The sequence below is a fragment of the Pleurodeles waltl genome, chromosome 1_2, assembly GCF_031143425.1.
Source record: "Pleurodeles waltl isolate 20211129_DDA chromosome 1_2, aPleWal1.hap1.20221129, whole genome shotgun sequence".
Lineage (NCBI taxonomy): Eukaryota > Metazoa > Chordata > Amphibia > Caudata > Salamandridae > Pleurodeles > Pleurodeles waltl.
This window is the reverse complement of record NC_090437.1, coordinates 1,175,089,993-1,175,109,572: the sequence shown is the minus strand read 5'-3', so window position 1 is coordinate 1,175,109,572 and position 19,580 is coordinate 1,175,089,993. Positions and strand designations below refer to the sequence as shown.

At 48.1% G+C, this 19,580-nt stretch overlaps 1 protein-coding gene across 1 annotated transcript in view; it reads left to right on the top strand.

Annotated features, from left to right (window-relative positions):
* The window catches only part of ACOX3 (acyl-CoA oxidase 3, pristanoyl), a 496,146-nt gene that overhangs the window by 103,690 nt on the left and 372,876 nt on the right, over positions 1–19,580 (top strand). The window contains exon 7 of the mRNA XM_069203423.1: positions 16,737–16,825. Within this exon, the coding sequence (XP_069059524.1) occupies positions 16,737–16,825 (89 nt within the window). The remainder of the gene's footprint in view (positions 1–16,736; positions 16,826–19,580) is intronic.

Genomic DNA, 19,580 nt, shown 5'->3' with positions numbered 1-19,580 from the left:
AACCAAGGTACTGGCCGATATCGCCCTCTTCAGCCAAATGTTATTCCGCCTCGAGCGGTTCTCCAAGTCCTCCGTGTGTGCTTGGAGCATTATTCGTTGCTCCTGTAGGTGGATGACTTCTTGCTGGAGTTCTACCTCCTTATTGTGGTTGTGTTCATTGTCCTCCAGGGTGGCCACTATCTCTCCGAATGCTTCTAGCTCTTGTCTCACGTCCTTCAGGTCCCGGGACAAGTCACGCATTACCACCTGTAGGTCTTCTTTCACAAATAGGAATAGCCCTTTGAGGAAGGACCGTGTGATTGGGCCTTCTCCATCCTCATCGCCCTCTCACCGAGCGGTAGTGGGGGTGTCTCCCTCCTTTTTACCCTTTATGGTCTTGGCGTCTTGGCCAATATGTCTTTAACTGATCTATCTTTTTTAGGGTGAGCCGAGGCCATTGCGCACCTCTCCCTCTGTTGGATGTCGGCCGGCCCCCTCTCTCTGACGTCACCTCCCCGCCTGGGACCTCCAACAGCAACTCACCGCTGGTCTGGCGTTGTGTTGGGTGTCCCCCTCCCTCGTAGCTGTTCTCGGGCTCTGGTGAGGTCCGGGCTAGTAACCTGGCCACTCCCAAGCCCTTTAGGTCTCCCGTGGAGGGCGTACTATGGGGCAGGCTAGGTCCCAGGACCGGAGACTGCTTCTCCCGTCCCCCGCTGCTCTTTCTGTGGCTAGTTCATGGATTCCTCTTTCGCCCCTGGTGGGTCCTCCTTTACCTCTTCGTCGCCCGGCCTCTGTCTTCTCACCCCACAGGGGGGTTCGCCACCAAGGTGTAAGTTGCCTCTACACCCTTCGAGGGTTGCCTCGGTCAGGGCTGCTTCCTTGTGTCTCTGCCATCCTTGCCTAGTCAGGGCCTCTCTGTGGCCTCTGTGGGTGGCAGGTCTGGGGGCCCCAGCACCCCTCCTTTCCTGTGGGCTACCACCCTGTCCTGTGGCTTTGTGGTGTCCTTTGTGCCTGCTGGTCCAACTTTAAAGGTGGGGGCCTCAGTCAGCCCTCCCTGTTCCACTGTGCCGCAGCACCCGTGTGCCCACGTGTGCTCTGTTACTCGGGAGGGCCCTCCTTGCCGGCCTCTGCTGCGCTCCTCCTCGTGCGCACTCCAGGCTGCCCTCTTGAGAGCCGCACAATTGCGGGCCCTCTGGCTCACCACCTACCGCCAGCAGGCTCCCGCTGCAGTCCCTCGTGCTTCTTTCTAGCTCCCGGTCCTCTCCTTCTCATTGGGGGCGGAACTGTGCTTCAACCACCCCCGTGGGGCCTGCGATCGGCAGGGACTACGGGGCAGGCGGAGAGACACCAGTGACAATCTCACTTGCCCACCAAATTGGGGCGAGTGTGCATTGTGCTTGTTAAGTTTCTCCAAGGGCTTGGACTGAGCTCGCCTCCTGTTACGAAGTCTCAAGGACATCAAAGACTTCACCTGCCAGCCCCTAGCTTCTATTGCTGAGGAACCTGACTTTCCAAGAGGTGCCCACTCCAGTTCCTGGGCCCTTAGCAGTGAAGTCTGGCATGAAACAAGAAGAAACAGGCACACCAACTCCAGAAGGCTCCAGAACCTTCGCTGCTGCCTGCACCCAAGTATGTGGTACCTGCTGAAGTGCGACAACAGCGATTGACACCGCAGAACCAGTGCTGCTGCAACACTTATGAATTCCTGCAACATCGTGTCCAGAGTGCCGTGTCACCGATGTCCGTGACACCTGACTCCGCCACATCACCTGTGGCTCCATGGTGTGACCGCAACAATGTGAAGTCGCCTCATTGCGTCTTGACCCACTAGACTCATTGATCCCGCAAGATCATAAGGAACTGCTGCTTGGCCGCCGATGCCACCTCACCACCGCCGCCCATAAAGAACCGACGCCTCACCTCCTGTAAGTAGCAGTAAGGAACCAATGCCTTACCTCCCCAGTAGTAGTACGGAACTGATGCTGCACTGATTCCATCGAAGCCTCACCTCCCTGACTCCGTGCCATGTCTTTGACCCTGCCTCGTTTCTAGGGTAGTGTGTCTGGGGCCCGTGCGACTCTGTGACCGTCACCGCCGTCCCTCGCGAGTGGCGTCCGACTGTTGGGAACAACTCCGTCATGACTCCGTGGTAGCACCATTTGGAGCGATGGTGTTTCTACGCACTTTTATTAAGATTTAATCTTTTACAATTCATATCTTTGCTTATGTATCTTGGATTTTAGTTGTGTTGGTCTTGTTTTACTTCGATAAATATTGACCATTTTTTTCTAAACTGGTGTGGTGTCCATTTGTAGTGTTTTCACTGTGTTACTGTGTGTTGGAACAAATACTCGGCACATTGCCTCTGAGATAAGCCTGACTGCTTGTGCCAGGCTACCAAGGGGGTGAGCAAGGGCCATTTTAGGAGTGTGACTCCCTTACCCTAACTAGAGTGAAGGTTCCTACTTGGACAGGGTGCAAACTGACTGCCAACTAGAGGCCCCATTTCCAACATTATCAATAAACATTTGAACTCCATTGCACCAATGATACAAGTGAAGGCAATGGTGTGATTTGCCACTCAATTTTGCCCTGGGTGGGCGAAAAATTCTGCTCCGTCTGTGGAGATTGCAGAGTTTTGCCCACTCCATGTTCTGCTTGGAGGGTGGAGTTCTGGCAAAACTCCAGCAACCACCACATGGAGGAATTATTTCTTGTGTGCGACTTGCCAACGCTAAGTTGGCAAGCGACAATTTGCACCCCTTAGCGTGATTTTTAGGCATAGAGCGCTTCTTGTTGAGATTTCTGAATGCGGGTGGTCACAGTAGTTCATGACCATTCGCTTTGAAAAATCTGCCGTTCAAGTAGAAAATCTACTCAAGCGGCAGAAAAAAAGCAGGGCCCTCGGGCGCATCGCGTGCTGCCATTCATTATGATTTTACAGCACGGAAGAAGCTTCCAGTGCTAAAAATCAGTGCGAGCAGTGCTAAGTGCCCTATTCTGCCTGCTAGCAGAACGTTTTTGGGTAACTGCGGAATTCTGCTGTGTGAAACTCCAAGGGTTCCACCCAGGCCTACTTTTGTGAGTGATCACAAAAGATAGGTTAACATCTGGAGTCAAGGTTGCCTTTATACCTCCTTGTAGTCTGTTTGTTCCCTGCTTCACACACTTCATAGGTTTTTATTGCAAAACGTCGTTTTTATGGGCTATATACAATGCCAGTTTTATTTTGGTAGTTTTCTACAATATCAATGTGCTATCAGTAAATGCCACAAGATGGTGCTGTAGTTTGCATTTATGTGTACGTCACATTAAATTCTAAAGAACTAAAGCATCATTTCAGTGTTATTTGATGAGTTACTGAATGGTTTCTTTTGGAGTCCAGCTGTGGCATATCAATGGATATCATAATTCATAATAATAATGATGTAGTAGAAGTACAAGAAGGTATGTTCAAAGGAAGATAGACATTAAAGTAGCTCTTTCTCTGCATCCAAACGTGTGCTCCTCTTCGAAGTTTTGTAATGCGTGCTATTTCAGGGAGCAGCGTTTTTGCTCATTTCTGTTCTGATTATGGCTTGTCAAATATTTATTTCTGTTACACATGAAATAATTCTACATACAGTCTGCCACGCACTTAATACTTTTAGTCTGTGTTCTGAAAAACTGAAAAATATAGTGCTCATTACCAATTAAATGGCTAAGCAAGATGTTATGCTACCAATAAATACTACGTTAGCTGAGATAATGGGGCTCAATTTATCGTCCTAGAAAGAGTGGAAGGCCCGATAGATTTTGGCCGTATTTCAAACTCATGCCCTGAAAAACACAGCAATTAAGTGACTGAGCCATATACCGGCTGCTTATTATTTGAGTCTCCAATCAGAAGAGCGTTACTGTTGAGCTTCTGACTTTTCCCCAATCTTGTGTCAGCTCTCAAAAGTGCTCCAGTCTGCCAACATTGGGTTTGCTGCTTTCAAACCGCTGTAGCCGTTTCACAGGGTTTCAGCACACTTCATCCTACTTAAGAAATTGTCTTGTGAAATTAAATGAAAAGTACTGTTATCATAATGCATAAGAGGCAGCCAGTACATAGTGAATTTTCTCGGTTATTTGGCCGGCCCTAGCTAAATACTAGAGAATTTTTGCTTTTTGGCAATATTTTCAAATTAGAAGCAGGTGCCTAGGCCTCTTATTCTAGTCACCAACTCAGTAATAGTTTAGCAAACTAAACTATTTACCGGGCTGCTGGATAAATAGCAGGCGTTATGTATTGTTTCCCACACAATGCAAATAGTAAAGAAACTTTACTGTTTACCCTACCTGTTGCTAAATAGCAGAGAGTATGTACTATTTGATCAGAGGTCGAGCTAATAGCAAAGAAACTTCAATAGTCACCTTGCTTGTAGTTAAATAGCAAACATTATGCACTGTTTGCCCAGTGGCCAAATAGTAAGTAATATTCATTATTTCCAATATTATTGGCTTTACAGCAGAAATATGTGCTATTTGGCCGGTGGTCTTGCAAATCCCAAAAACCATTTACTGTTGGCTTAATAGAGACTTGGTTAGTCATTACAACCCTGGCGGTCGGTGTTAAAGCGGCGGTAAGACCGCCAACAGGCCGGCGGTAAAAAATGTGCAATTACGACCGTGGCGGAAACCGCCAAAAAAGACAGCCACTTTAACACTCCGACCGCCACGGCGGTACAAACAAACAGCACAGCGGTCACCGCCAACAGACAGGCGGAAGACAGTGTACCACCCACACTATTATGACAGGCCAATCTGCCACCTTTTCCGGGGCGGATTCACCGCGGATAAAAACATGGCGGAAACTGGAATCCCGAAGGGAAAACGCTCACCTCTACACACCCCAGGAGGAACGAGGACGCCATGGACCCGGAACTCCAAATTCTCCCTGCGATAGACTTCCTGCTCCTCTACCAGGAGCACGAACGCCGGCGGCGAAGACTACGGTGAGTACTGCACCTACGACACAGGGGAGGAGGGAGGCAAAAAACAGGGACACACAACACGCAACACCCCCACCCACTACACCACACACACTAATGCATATCAATACATCACAGTTACACCCCCCAAATCCCCTGGAAGAATGCAAAGACAATAGAAAATGAGTGTAACCATTATAATCTATTAAAAGCAAGTAGGCAGAAATATATATACACCATGTACATAATATATACCAAGCATAGTAGTCCAGGTAGTGCACTAAGAAAGTCTGTGGAACACTGGGACCACACGGTATGGGCGAGGCCCACACAAGATCCCCGACCATGACGGAGAGAACACTGCAGGGGCATCAGAGAGCAACTAAACAGGCACCTCAGGGGGAGGGAAAGGGGGGGCACCTCAGCCGGTTGAGTGCACAAAGCCAAATCCATGAGGGGGCCACATGCCCACAGTTCAATCCTGGGGAGTGCAAAGCCACAGTCTCTCAAGTTTCACAAGTGGGTGGGTTGCCCACTGCCATATCCTGGGGAGTGCAAAGCCACAGTCTCTCAAGTCTCTACAGTGGGTGGGTTGCCCACTGTTCAATCCTGGGGAGTGCAAAGCCACAGTCTCTCAAGTCTCTACAGTGGGTGGGTTGCCCACTGTTCAATCCTGGGGAGTGCAAAGCCACAGTCTCTCAAGTCTCTACAGTGGGTGGGTTGCCCACTGCCATATCCTGGGTAGTGCAAAGCCACAGTCTCTCAAGTCTCTACAGTGGGTTGGTTGTCCACTGTTCAATCCTGGGGAGTGCAAAGCCACAGTCTCTCAAGTCTCTACAGTGGGTGGGTTGCCCACTTCCATATCCTGGGGAGTGCAAAGCCACAGTCTCTCAAGTCTCTACAGTGGGTGGGTTGCCCACTGCCATATCCTGGGAAGTGCAAAGCCACAGTCTCACAAGTGGATGACAGTCTCCACTGGTTCTGGAGGGGGCATGGTGCCCAGAGTGCTTCATCCTGCCAAGGATTGGGGTAGTGGATGTAAATCTCCACTGGTTCTGGAGGGGGCTTGGTGCCCAGAGTGCTTCATCCTGCCAAGGATTGGGGTAGTGGATGTAAATCTCCACTGGTTCTGGAGGGGGCTTTGTGCCCAGAGTGCTTCATCCTGCCAAGGATTGGGGTAGTGGATGTAAATCTCCACTGGTTCTGGAGGGGGCTTGGTGCCCAGAGTGCATCATTCACCCCGTGACGGACTCAGTTGCGTCAGTGCCCTTGCCGCTCATGGGCCAGCGGTGCTTGAGATGGCGGTGCCCTGTTCAGCGGTGCTTGAGATGGCGGTGCCCTGTTCAGCGGTGCTTGAGATGGCGGTGCCCTGTGCAGCGGTGCTTGAGACGGCGGTGCCCTGTTCAGCGGTGCTTGAGACGGCGGTGCCCTGTTCAGCGGTGCTTGAGATGGCGGTGCCCTGTGCAGCGGTGCTTGAGACGGCAGTGCCCTGTTCAGCGGTGCATGAGACGGCGGTGCCCTGTTCAGCGTTCCTCGAGACGGCGGTGCCCTGTTCAGCGTTCCTCGAGACGGCGGTGCCCTGTTCAGCGGTGCTTGAGACGGCTGTGCCCTGTGCAGTGGTGCTTGTGACAGGGGTGCCCTGTTCAGCGGTGCTTGAGACGGCGGTGCCCTGTGCAGCGGTGCTTGAGACGGCGGTGCCCTGTGCAGCGGTGCTTGAGATGGCGGTGCCCTGTTTATGGCGGTGCCCTGTTCAGCGGTGCATGAGACGGCGGTGCCCTCTTCAGCGGTGCTTGAGACGGCAGTCCTGGTGGCCGGTGCACTCCAGATTCCGGTGACTACAGGCACCACTGGTCCCGGAGATGTTGTGGCTGAGGTGCTAGTTCGGGACCTATGAGACGGACGGGGTGGGGGAGGTGTTGGAAAGAGTTCAAGGTTGGACAGGAAAAAATTTTTGGGACACACTGGGACAGGTAGATGGAGGGGGTTTGGGAGTGGAGGAAAAGGTAGTGGTTGTAGGAGGTGTACGTTTGGTGACTTTGGGTGAAGGTGCATGCGCTGGAGGCTGCCGTGAGGTGGATGGCTGTTGGGTGAGTGTTTGCCTGCGTTTGTGTATCTTGGGAGGGGGCGTCACAGACACACTGGGAGAGGACACAGGGGATGTGTGAATGGTAGTGGGGGTGGTGACTGCACATGAGCGGGGTGTGGTGGTGGGTGTGCTGACGATGGCAGTAGTGGCTGTAGTGGTAGTGCATGCAGGTGTGTGTGTAGACGAGACTGGGAGGGAGGAGGGAGACGACGAAGAGGGGGACACAGTGGAGGCAGTGGATGTTGGTGTGTCTGCATGTGTGTGATGCTTGCGTGAGTGCCTGTTGGATGTGTGGTGCTTATGTGTGCCTGAGCTTCCCTTGTGTGTTGACGTGTGTGCATGTTGGTCTGTAGGTGTGCTTGGAATAGGCTGAGGTACAGGGGATTGGGTCTGGGTGGAGGAAGTTGGAGGGGGGAGGCTAGAGACGGGGACAATGGCTGCCATCAGTGCTGAGGCCAGATTCTGAAAAGCTTGCTGAAGGGCCGCCTGACCAGAATGAATGCCCTCCAGGAATGCATTTGTTTGTTGCAACTGCCTCTCTACACCCTGGATGGCATTCAAAATGGTAGACTGCCCAACAGTGAGGGACCTGAGGAGGTCAATGGCCTCCTCACTGAGGGCAGCAGGTGTGACTGGAGCAGGGCCTGAGGTGCCTGGGGCGAAGGTGATGCCCACCCTCCTGAGTGAGCGGGCAAGGGGCAAAGGCTGAGGGGCTGCTGGGAGGGCGGTGCTGGTAGGGGGGGTGGCGGCTGTACCTGGAGATGCGGGGGCACAGATGTTGCCGCCACCACAAGGGAGCTCCCATCAGAGGACGAGTCCGTGTCGCTGGTGTCAGCTCCTGTCCCCGCTGTGGAGCTCCCCTCGCCCTCCGTCCCACTGGTGAACTCTGAGTTCGTAGTCTCGCCCTCCAGGGCCATGTGGGATGCAGCTCCCTCGTGCTCCGGTGCCACTGCTCCTCCGCCTGATGATGCTAATGCACACAAGAACCGGGAGACCACAAAAAGGGGGGGGGAAGACAGAAGAAAGACATGTTGAGTGCATGCATTACCGCTACTGTTGATGGACACGACAGACACAGAAGCCCCCTGCACTACGCCGCGCTCTTGGGCTCCACTGTCGAATTCCTGGGAAATGGCCTACAAGGCTATGGACGACATCTGCACACATAGATGACACAGGGCCATGACTAGATGTACTTGGCACTCTACAGAGGTGGGGTGGGGTGCCACATGGCCTGCCTTACGGAGGGGCCTTGCCTACGGAACTCGCCCTGGCCTAGGGAAACCCACAGCCCACCTCCCCCACCCAGACACCTCCACTGCGCGCAAAGTCACCAGAATGAGAGTAAACTCACCCCTTTGTGGCTGCTGTGATGCCCTCAAGCGCCCATCCAACTCCGGGTAGGCCACCGCCAGGATCCTGAACATCAGGGGGGGTCATAGTGCGACGGGCACCCCTCCTACGTTGGGAGGCCATCCCCAGCTGAGCCTCCGCCGTCTTCTTGCCCCGCGGCGAATATCCTCTCATCTTTTTCGGCAGTGGGTGCTCCATCTGTGGTAGACCTCCAGGGGGTCCTTGGCGATGGCACGCCAAATATCTTTTTTCAGGTGGGCGCTGACCTACATGAAATGTACAGGGGAAAAAGAGAAGTTATTACCAGCTGCACCGTCAAAGTGATTGGCCCCCATCCCCACCTTTGCCATGTGGCACATGCACTCACCGTCGTTTCATGCACGCCGCAATCTCCCCCCCATTCTTACATCCACCCCACTCCACACAGGCTTAGCCATACAGCATGCCCCCAGTGTATTTACCTGTTTGTCTGGAGGACCGTAGAGTAGCGTGTACTGGAGGAAGACCCCATCCACGAACTTCTCCAACTCCTCCGATGTGAAGGCAGGGGCCCTTTCCCCAGACACTCGAGCCATTGTTTCTTCCAGACCAAGGTCACAGCAGCACTTGCAGTGTAGGTCCTCTCCTGTCGAATATCAGGTATCGAGTGATTGAACAGATAGAAAATGGCAGTCACGTCAGCGGCGGTGCGTACCGTCACCGCCGGCGTACGTCGTCATTGGCTCCTGGGACCCATAGGGTACAATGTTAACCAATGCAGCATTGCGCCGCGATCTTCGACCACCTACTGCGACAGTGTAGAACGCCAGCACAGTTACCTCACATCCCATTGTCCCACTTTAGAGGTCAGGCAGCCGCCATTTCAGGGGCCCACATGGCTTCATTTCCAACTGCGTCACACATACCTAGGCCTAGACTCAACACACATACAGGCCACCTTTTGTGTATGATTTGTGTTCTGGGTAAACTGTGGGTACATACCTCTGAGTTGCTTGACTCTGTGCTCGCTGTTGTCCTTCATAGGCACCGTCCGCTGGGACATGTGAGGAGATGGCGGCATCCTCCGGTGTACCGACCGTTGGTGGACCTGTCGACAATGGAGGAGCGACATGTGATTATAACATACAGGCTTGACTGTGCCACAATCCAGGAACTGTGTACCCAGTTGGAGCCAGACCTGTTGTCAGCAATCCGCCATCCCACAGGAATCCCCCCTCAAGTGCAGGTGCTGTCAGTGCTCCATTTCCTTGCAAGTGGGTAATTTCAAACAACAGTGGCCATAGTATCAAGGATGTCCCAGCCTATGTTTTCCAACGTATTGTCCAGAGTGTTGTCTGCCCTTCTAAAACATATGCAGAGCTACATCGTTTTCTCTCAGGTGGAGGATTTGCCTACAGTGAAAGCTGATTTCTATGCCCTGGGACACATCCCCAACATCATAGGTGCCATTGATGTGACCCATGTGGCTTTGGTGCCCCCCCACAGGAGTGAACAGGTGTACAGAAACCGGAAGAGTTATAATTCTATGAATGTACAGATGGTATGTTTGGCAGACCAGTACATCTCCCATGTGAATGCCAAGTTCCCTGGCTCAGTGCATGACGCCTACATCCTGCGGAATAGCAGCATCCCTTATGTGATGGGTCAACTCCAGAGGTACCATGTGTGGCTATTAGGTGAGCACCTGGAGGCAAGTCAGTGGGAATGGTTGTCTGGGGATATCCCTCCAGGTTAGTGCGTGTCTAACAGTTGTCCCTCACCATTTGCAGGTGACTCTGGTTACCCCAACCTGTCATGGCTACTGATCCCAGTGAGGAATCCCAGGACAAGGGCAGAGGAACGCTACAATGAGGCCCATGGGTGAACTAGGAGGGAGATCGAGCGGAACTTCGGCCTCCTGAAGGCCAGGTTCAGGTGCCTCCATATGACAGGTGGATCCCTATTCTACTCACCAAAGAAGGTGTGCCAGATCATCGTGGCCTGCTGTATGCTTCACAACTTGGCTTTGCGATGACAGGTGCCTTTTCTGCAGGAGGATGATCCAGAGGGTGGTGTTGTTGGAGCTGTGGAGCCTGTGGACAGTGAAGACGAGGAAGCAGAGGAAGAAGACATGAACAACAGGGACTCAGTGATCCAGCAATATTTCCAGTGAGACACAGGTAAGAGTACAGACCTGCCTACTACATGTACATTAACACTACTACCTCTCTACTGTCGTTTTCACCCAGTGTATGGTCACTGAGTTGTCACTTTCCCTTACAATTTCACAGATGTGGGTCCCACTGTGTGACATCTGCTTAGATTCCTCATGGACTAGAGCTGTGTGACATAGGTATGTTGACATTATAATTGAAAGAGCATTTTGTCACTGCAATTGATAATACACTATTTCGAAATCACAGACAGACTCCAGATTGTTTTGTGCTTTAAGTGTGTTTATTTTAGTGCTCAATATTGGAGGGGGTAGTGAAATGGTCAGGGGTGATGGCAGATGAATGTCCATGGCAGAGTCCAGTCTATCAGTCTCACAGGTGCATTGCCCAAATGGGCATAGGAAGTGGAGCTGGGGCAGTTTAAGGATGGACAGGGTGACAAAGTGGGACAGTAGGATGACAATCAGGGTGATCTCACTTCTTGGCGGGGGTCTTGGCATCGTGCTCTGTCTTTGTTCTGGATCTCAGGACCGTTTGCGGGGTGGTTCTCCCTCTGCAGGGGGCGGGGTGCTGGTGTGGTGGTCCTGTGGCGGGGCGTCCTGTCTACTTGACCATGACCCTGAGCTCCTCCTCCGAGAACCTGGGGTGTCTTTGCCGTGCCATGGGGTGGTGTAGGTGATGTGTGTGGTGATAAGTGTGCTGATATGTAGTGGGGTGTTGTGTGAGGTGCGTGGAAGTTCTGTGGGTGATGGTGTTGTGTGCCCCTGGATGCTGTTGTTCTTGCTGAATTTGTGGTCTTGGGGGTTTGTGGGTGATGTGGGTGTGTGTTTTATATTGTAATGGGTGTGTGGGAGTGGTGTGTGTATGTGTATCAGGTGTGTGTATTTCGAATTGTCCAATGTGGTAGTGTTTTGTAAGAGTGTGTGTATTTTGAGCGCGGCGGTGTGTACCGCCAATGGAATACCGCGGTTGAAAGACCGCTGCATGGATTCGTGTGTCGTGATAGGGTGGGCGGATTTCTGTTGGCGTGACGGTGTCGGTTTTGTTATTGCCAGTTTATCACTGACCTTTGGTGTGGCGGACTTTTGTGGGTGTCTGAATTTTGGCGGATTCCATGCTGTGGGTCATAATAGCTGTGGCGGAATTCCGCGGCCGCCGCGGTGTGTTGGCGGTCTTCTGCACGGCGGTAAGCTGCTTTTGCCGCCAATGTTGTAATGAGGGCCATTATGTACTATTTAGACGGAAACCTTGTAAATGGCAAGCAAACTTTATTATTGTTATTTATTATTTGCCTTGCTGACAACTAAATAGCACACATGATGTACTATTTAGCTAGCAGTTGTGCAGATAGCTAATAAACATCATTATTTATGCAGCTGCTGGTTAAATAGCAGGCACTATAGACTATTTGAGTGACACTCTTCGAAATAGCAGACAAACTTCTCTATTTACCCTGCTCCTGACTATTTAGCAAGTGTTAACTACATTGACCAAGGAGCAAAGAAACGCCATTATTCAATTAGCAATTAGCTAAATAGCAGCCTGTACTGGTCCAACCGCCAGTTTGCCGCCGGTCAACAGCCTGGTGGTGCCAACGGTATTAATCCGCCCGGGCAGTGCTGCAAGCAGCGCTACCCTGGGGATTATGAGTCCCCTCTCCGCTGCCTTTGCATGGTGGTTCCACTGCCATGCAAAGGCTGGCGGAGACAGGGTGCCGGGGGCCCCATGGGGCCCCTGCACTGCCCATGCACTTGGCATGGGCATGGGCAGTGCAGGGGCCCCATGGACAGCCCTGTTGCGCTTTTTATTGCCTGAATTACAGGCAGTGAAAAGCATGACGGGTGTTGTCGCACCCAACGCACTGCAACAATGCTGCCAGCTTAATTACGAGCCAGCTTCAATGTTGTGGCCTGTTTCCCGCTGGGCCAGCGGGCGGAAACGCTATTTCCGCATCTAGCCCAGCTGGAAACACGTAATAGGGCCAGCGGGCAGAAAACCGGAGTGGCGGTTTTGTGGCCCAAAGAGTATGGCGGGCGGCAAACTCTGAATGAGGGCCTATATCATTAAAAAGCTAGAATCTATGTGCCTAGCAAATGTTTTTTTGTAAAATGTTTTTATTGGAGTTTATCAAGAAATATAAATACAGCAATACAGAAGGAATCCCTGGCTATGGAGTTACAAAAATGAGTAATATGTATGCAATGCATGAATAAATATAGTATCTTGTGCATGCCAGGGCCTTCTTACAACCATAGGCGTAAGAGCAAATACGTCATCCATCCATGCATAACAAACTGTACATGTAATGACACCAGTTTATAAATACACAACAAAATGAAATCTGCACCTAAGGGAGGGGCACAAAGTTAAGTAGAGCTAAACTGCCTAGCAAATGTTAGTCAGATTTTTGTCCCGGTGAATTTGTGGAAACTTTAAGCAAGTAAATATTGTCTAGACTAAACACCTGTGTGTGATATTGTCATTTAAGTCTAATTTGTTTAAAAAGCAGTATCAGGGACAGTAGGTCGAGCACATGTCCTGTATAATCTGAGTTTACAAATATGTGCTTTTTAAAAGACAGCCTCTCTGCATTTCCTTTACAGATCTGTTGACACAGTTGATTTTCCAAACTTTGGGTATGGGTTACTGTTAAATATAACCATCTTTTGTGTGGTAATTCCCCAGATTTGTTCCGTAACTAACCCATTTTTGTTGACCATAGGACTGGGCACTCTACCCCTGCTAAGCAGGGGTATAGTGCTTGTGCTCACCTTTGTAAAAATGGTAAAATTGCCATATACCTAATTGGCACATTTATTTCACTTATATTTCCCTAATATATACTACTACATGTACCAAGGGCATGTAAATTAAATGCTACTAGTGGACTGCAGTACTCATTGTGTCTCCTACTAAGCATGTCTCTAGACCTTTCCCTGCAGCCTGGTTTGTAGTTTTAAACTGCCATGTCAACCTGAAAACTAAACCTTTTGTCAAGCTGAAACCTTTCTTTTTTATACTTTTAAGGCAACTCAAACGTAGACCTTGAATGCCTGTAGGGTAGCGGGCATGTATTGAAAACATAGGGCATGGATATTTAAAGTGTTACATGTCTAGGCATTAAAAAACCTTCAAAGTCTTGTTTCAGTATGACAAGGCTGACTTTCCCATAGAAAGCCACTGGGTTACACTATAACAACTTATACTGATCAACTTTCATTTGGGAGTTGCTAGAAAGATGATTTCCCGACTCATTTTAATAGCAATTTAAAATCCACGTTAATGGTCAGGTCAGATTTTATATGAATATTTTGGAAATTATACTTTTATAAAGTTGTCATTTTCCTGTCTAAAACTAAAACTCTTCCTACCAGTGTCCAGCTGTCACATGACCCTTATCGCTTTCCTGTGGTGAGGTATGTATTACTCCCAGACACTAGACAAAGGGCCCTGGCAATGGGTAAGGTGACTTCTCCCTTGACAAAATAGGCATGGTGTCTGTACCGACTTATTCCTGAGCATCAGATGAAGCCTACCTTGTCATTGGCAGATGAAGCTTACACTTAGGTCTGATTCCTCATTGTCTCTCTAGTCAGGCTTGCACCAAACCCAGTGGGGTTAGAGGAACTGACCAGAAGTGGTTTAGGGGTTGGATAAAGGCTGATGCCTTAACTACAGGCTGGCTCTGGACATAAAAGTAGACCCCACAGACCTCTCCTTAGAACACTCCTGGACCTAAAGAGAGACTGGACTTGAACCCAGGTCCCCACAAATGACTCCAAGGATCAGTTGGCTGTCATGCTGTATGAGCTACAGGTACACAACAAGCTTCCAGAGGTACTCTGCCTTCTACTGCCTGGCAGACCAGTTTCTATTGGCCCTGCTCTGGACCCTGTCTGCTGACCTTTGTTGTAGTGAGTCCTGACTCCAGGTCCTGGACCCCTGGATTGGTGGCAGAGTGTTCTCTTCCTACCTAACCCTACCTAAAGGTTGGGACTTTGAAACTTTTCTGCAAATTTCTTCAGGGGACCGGACCTGCCTGCAAGCCGATCCACGGTTCTTCTCCACAGCAAATCCAGTTCAGGGCGAACCTCCCGACAATGGTATCTGGCCTCCTGGAGCCCTCTTCATCTACAGCCCATAATCTTGCCCCACTGAGGAAATCTGAGCACCAGAAAAAAACGTCCAAGTCCAATGGTAGAAATCTTCACTGGCCCTGATGTCAAGCAGCAATCCATTGATGACAGCCTCCTCGGTGTGAAACCTTGACTTTTCCCACCTTCATCATCAATTTCACTGTGCCTTCGTCCAGCATCTTTCCATTATCGATGACCCCGTCTTTAGATCCAGCCTGGTGCCTTGCCCCTCTCAATTAGGAATTACAGCTTATTAAATGTAATAATAAGGAATCCCCAGTGTTAAAAGTGCAACCTATGAGAGGGATAGGCCTCACAGTAGAGAAAAACGACTTTGGGAATTTTTCATTACCAGGACATCTAAAACTTAAAAATTTGTGTCCTACCTTTTATTTATCTGGCACCCTGTCCTGTGGGTTATGTAAGGACTACCTTAGGGGTCACATTTGTAATAAAATGGGAGTTTAAGGTTTGGCAAGAGGTTTCAAATGCCAAGTCGACATGGCAGTGTAAACTGCTCACACGGGCTCAGCTTTGGCCGTCCTGAGATGTATTTTAAAGTGCTCAATAAGTGAGTGGCACAATCAGTGCTGCAGGGCCACTAGTAGCATTTAATTGGGCACATGTAGTGCACTTTACTAGGGGCGATTAAGTAAACTAAATATGCCAATTAGGTATGTACCAGTCATACCATGTTTTAGACAGAGAGCACATGCACTTCAGCACTAGTTAGGAGTGGTGAATTGCTCAGAGTCCTAAAACCAGCAGAAACTAGGTCAGAAAAAGAAAAGAGGAGGAGAAAGGCAAAAGGTTTAGGGCGACCCTTCAGAGAGAGCTATTGTCAAACACGCCCTTGACCCCATCCCCAACCAGCTTCTTGAGATACTTGATGATTTTCCTATCATCCTCTTCTTCTAGAACATCAATAAAGTCTCCAAATGTTTCAATCCACGTGGCCTATCTAGCGCCATTATTCTGTTTCTTTGTGTCGAATGGAGGCAGTGGTGTTAAGAAGACTGCTGTGTTGTATTTTGCCCCTCTCTCCTGAGTCATGTTGCTGGACCGTGCCATGCTGTGCACAGGCTCACAAGACACTGACCACGCAGATAATTACCTAGGCTACACCATGCAACAACTCAGATGCCTTTAATGTAACCATAGAACAGCAGAAAGTGGTGCTGTCTAACCAACAATACTCTCCCCATCACTTGGGCATAATAGAGACACACACAGAATGTGACAGGTGGGAATTTAGCCTTGTCCTAAACCAATGACATTGCTTGCAAATCTCACAGTAACTGACTCCATTGCCCCCAAGTTGTACCTCACGCTACCTTCATGAGACACCTTAGACTGCTCATCCTCGCTCTCCTAAGAAGTAAATGTGGAAAAGAGTTGTACTTGCCCCATTTTTCAAAGCAAGAGTAGTGTGAACCCCAGGACCTCGTTGGCAAACAAGTTCAGCTATTAGTATTCTGCCAAGGAGCCCCTGTCTGCTCTGTGGCCATCCAGATGGGTACTGAAAATGTGACATCTTCCAATCAGGCAGAAGTCTTCCTCAAGTTGTAGCGAAGTCCTGTTTATATACGTAAATCTGGCCAGTGGTGTATCAGTGGTTTGAATATTTTGAGTTGCACACATTATTGAATTCTATTGTAACTCTGTGAATTCTGTTGTAACTCTGTGAAATACAGTAAAGATTATTGTGTGAATAGATTTTTTTTTATCTTTCATATACTTTCTGGAGACCTAGAGCCTGATTACGATCTTGACGGACGGACTTACTCCGTCACAAACGTGATAGATATCCCGTCTGCCGTATTAAAATTCCATTATATCCTATAGCAATCGTAATACGGCGGACGGAGTATCTGTCACGTTTGTTATGGAGTATTCGATTTCCCCAAGATCTTCATCGGGCCTTAATTCTTCAGTTGCTTGTATTTAGTGATAAAAACGTAAAATGACACAAGTATACATGAAAAGTAATTTGAATTAACTGGTATGTGTAATTGGCAACTTTTGCAATTATTTTGCCCACACTTAATCTTAAATTGTTTTTTGTTGTTCATAGATCAGAGATCCCAAAACACTTCTTTCCATGCCAGGTGTGATGGTTGGAGACATGGGCAAGAAACTTGGGCTGAATGGTATTGATAATGGGTAAGTTAACATGTTTCAATTACATTGATAATGGTATTGATAGAGGGTAATTTAAAACGTTTGAATGAAAAGTGTTGTGTGCAACATTTTAAAGATATAATCCATTGCCTTTCCAACAGTATGTTTATAAGATTATACCATTAGACATATCTGTAAATGTGAGGCACAAACCTGGATAGATAGTACATTGATTGCCCAGTAGTTACAAAAGTCCATACCTGATCCTCACAACACACACACGTCACACCCTTTGACTTTGCCAGTGTTTATTTACCTTTCACTACACAGAAACTTGTCTGATGCACTGGTTTGATGACTGTATAGTTTATGTGGAAATATTAAACCAGATAAAAAAATATCCATGTAAAAACATATCTTTGCAATCAACTCATGCATGCAGAACATATGCTTTTCAAATGCTTCATTTTTGTCTCTGTAAATGAAAGTGATTAAGTTATTCAAAACCCTCTTAGAAATGTATTTGTAGTCTAAAATGTTACCTGGAGTATTCTTCATTACTCCAAGTCTTCCTTCCTCATCCCACTACTTAATTCAGTGACTAATTGTGTCTCATTTACACTTTTGATCACTCAGTATGCCTTTATCAGTAGTTGATAGAAATAAAAAGAATACATTAAAATCAAAGTGCAGAACACAGACAGCCAACCTTCATGCCTACTGCCAACAGGTGTGATAAGCAAAAGGAAAATGCAAAACCTTATTCCAGTTAGCACAGAAAATAGAAAGAAACCAAGATGGAACTTTTGCTTATGCAGACATTGTTTTCACAAGAATTCCTGACCCAAAAAAGTAACTCAGAAGCCTAAGGTACTTTAAGCTTATAATGCAAAATTAATGTTTAATTGGAAGCCCAGGTATCAGCTCTGCAGATATCTTCCATAGATTCACAACCCATTCTGCTCAAGAAGCTGTCATCCCCCTAGTTGGGATGAACTGTAACTGCACGTGGAGAGGTCATTACCAAAATCTTGATATGGTGAAGAAATGACTGACTTTATTCATCTACCCGAAATTGAGTTAAATGGGTTCTCAGATCTTTTGGCAGGGCCAAAATTTATAAACAACCTTTCTGATCTCCCCAAGTCTTCTGCTCTCTTTTCATACCTTTCTGCAGCTCTCACAATATCCAGGAGATTAATTAAAGGATCCACATCTGAGGATGTGCTTGCTTCCAAGGAAGGAGGAATTCTTTCCTGATTTTTGTGGAAGGCTGTATTTACTTTAGGCAGAAATTTTGGACTTAAAGACAGAGTAATACGATCATCAAAACTTTTAAAAAAGGGATGGCGACACACAAGGGCACACAGCTTCCAACAGTGTTACTGCAGTACAGTTTGGGCTACTAGACAAAACACCCTGGCCGTAAGACATTTTTCAGAAAACTTCTTCAAGAGTACAAAAGAACAAGAACTGTTAAAAACATATGTAAATTCCTGAGATGGTAAGGGAATTTAATCATATGCCTTAATAGTTTGAATCTCCTGTAATGCTTTGTAATCAGTGGCCCATTTGAACGAAGGCCATTCTGGGGGAACTACTCTAGTAAAAAACCATTGCAATTTAAGAGTGGATAAAGAGAAATTCATGGTGAAGCCAACTTGAAGAAATTGAAGACTGTCCTCTGGCAAACTCTGTTACTCAATAAACCCTCTCTCTCTCTCAACCTCCATCTTGATACCTTCAGACAGCCTAGGGCGGCAAAAGACAGAAGAGGGTGAGAGGCAGAGACAAAAGAATGATCCATTCCTGACTCATGGCTAGAACCAGAAGGATAGGAAACCAAGACCTTCTTGCCTGGAGCTTTATAAATATTTCCGCTGACTCCCTCTGGAATATTGTCATTACTCAGAATCAAAGGAATGAGTGGGAAGGGCTAAAGAAGGCCACTTAGCCATTAATTGGTAAATGCATTCACTCCCATTGCTAACTCCATGAGTTCAGAGTTTCGATGAGTTGCAGAAAAGTATAACACTCCTCCTCGGGCATATCAACTAAAAGAAAAAGGGAATACAAATAAAGTCCTGAGAACCTGTCTTGTGAGTTAATAGGTAGGGAGCTCGGGATCATGTGCCAAACTGGTAATTTTAGTATTCTTTGCTACTGCTGGAAATTTGCCCTTTCTGAAGGGTCACCCTGAATTTGTTTGCCTTTTTGCTGGACCTACTTTTCCTGGCTTTAGAACTCTGCACACTTTGTCCCTGCTAACCAGTAGTAAAGTGCTTGTGCTCCTCCTCTCTACATTATGAAATTGGCATAGCCCTATTTGGCATAATTAATTTACCTATAAGTCCGTATTTTATAGTACCCAAACTGTAACCAGGGTCTGTCAGTTAAAAGTCACCAGCAGGCTGCAGCACTCATTGTGCTACAAACTGCTTTGACAAGGCAAACATGACTGCAGGCCTGCCATGCGTAGCACAACTGTGCAAAATTAAACTGCAAATGTGGCCTGTAAAAATGACCTCTTTTGATAAGCTTAAACCTTCCTTTTAAATATTTATGTCATCCCTAAGTACGGTTTACTACACATAAGGCAGGGTGTGTGGAATTTAAAAGAAGAACATGTAACAGTTTAATGCTAACTATGTCCTTACTGTGACTAATACCTCAAAGCTATTTCCCTGCAGCAAGATTGGCTGTTCCACAGGAAAACACTTGCATGCAATATTAAATACTAATACTGTATTGTGGGAATGCATGTAGCTAGAAAAATAATTTGAGACAGATTTTTATT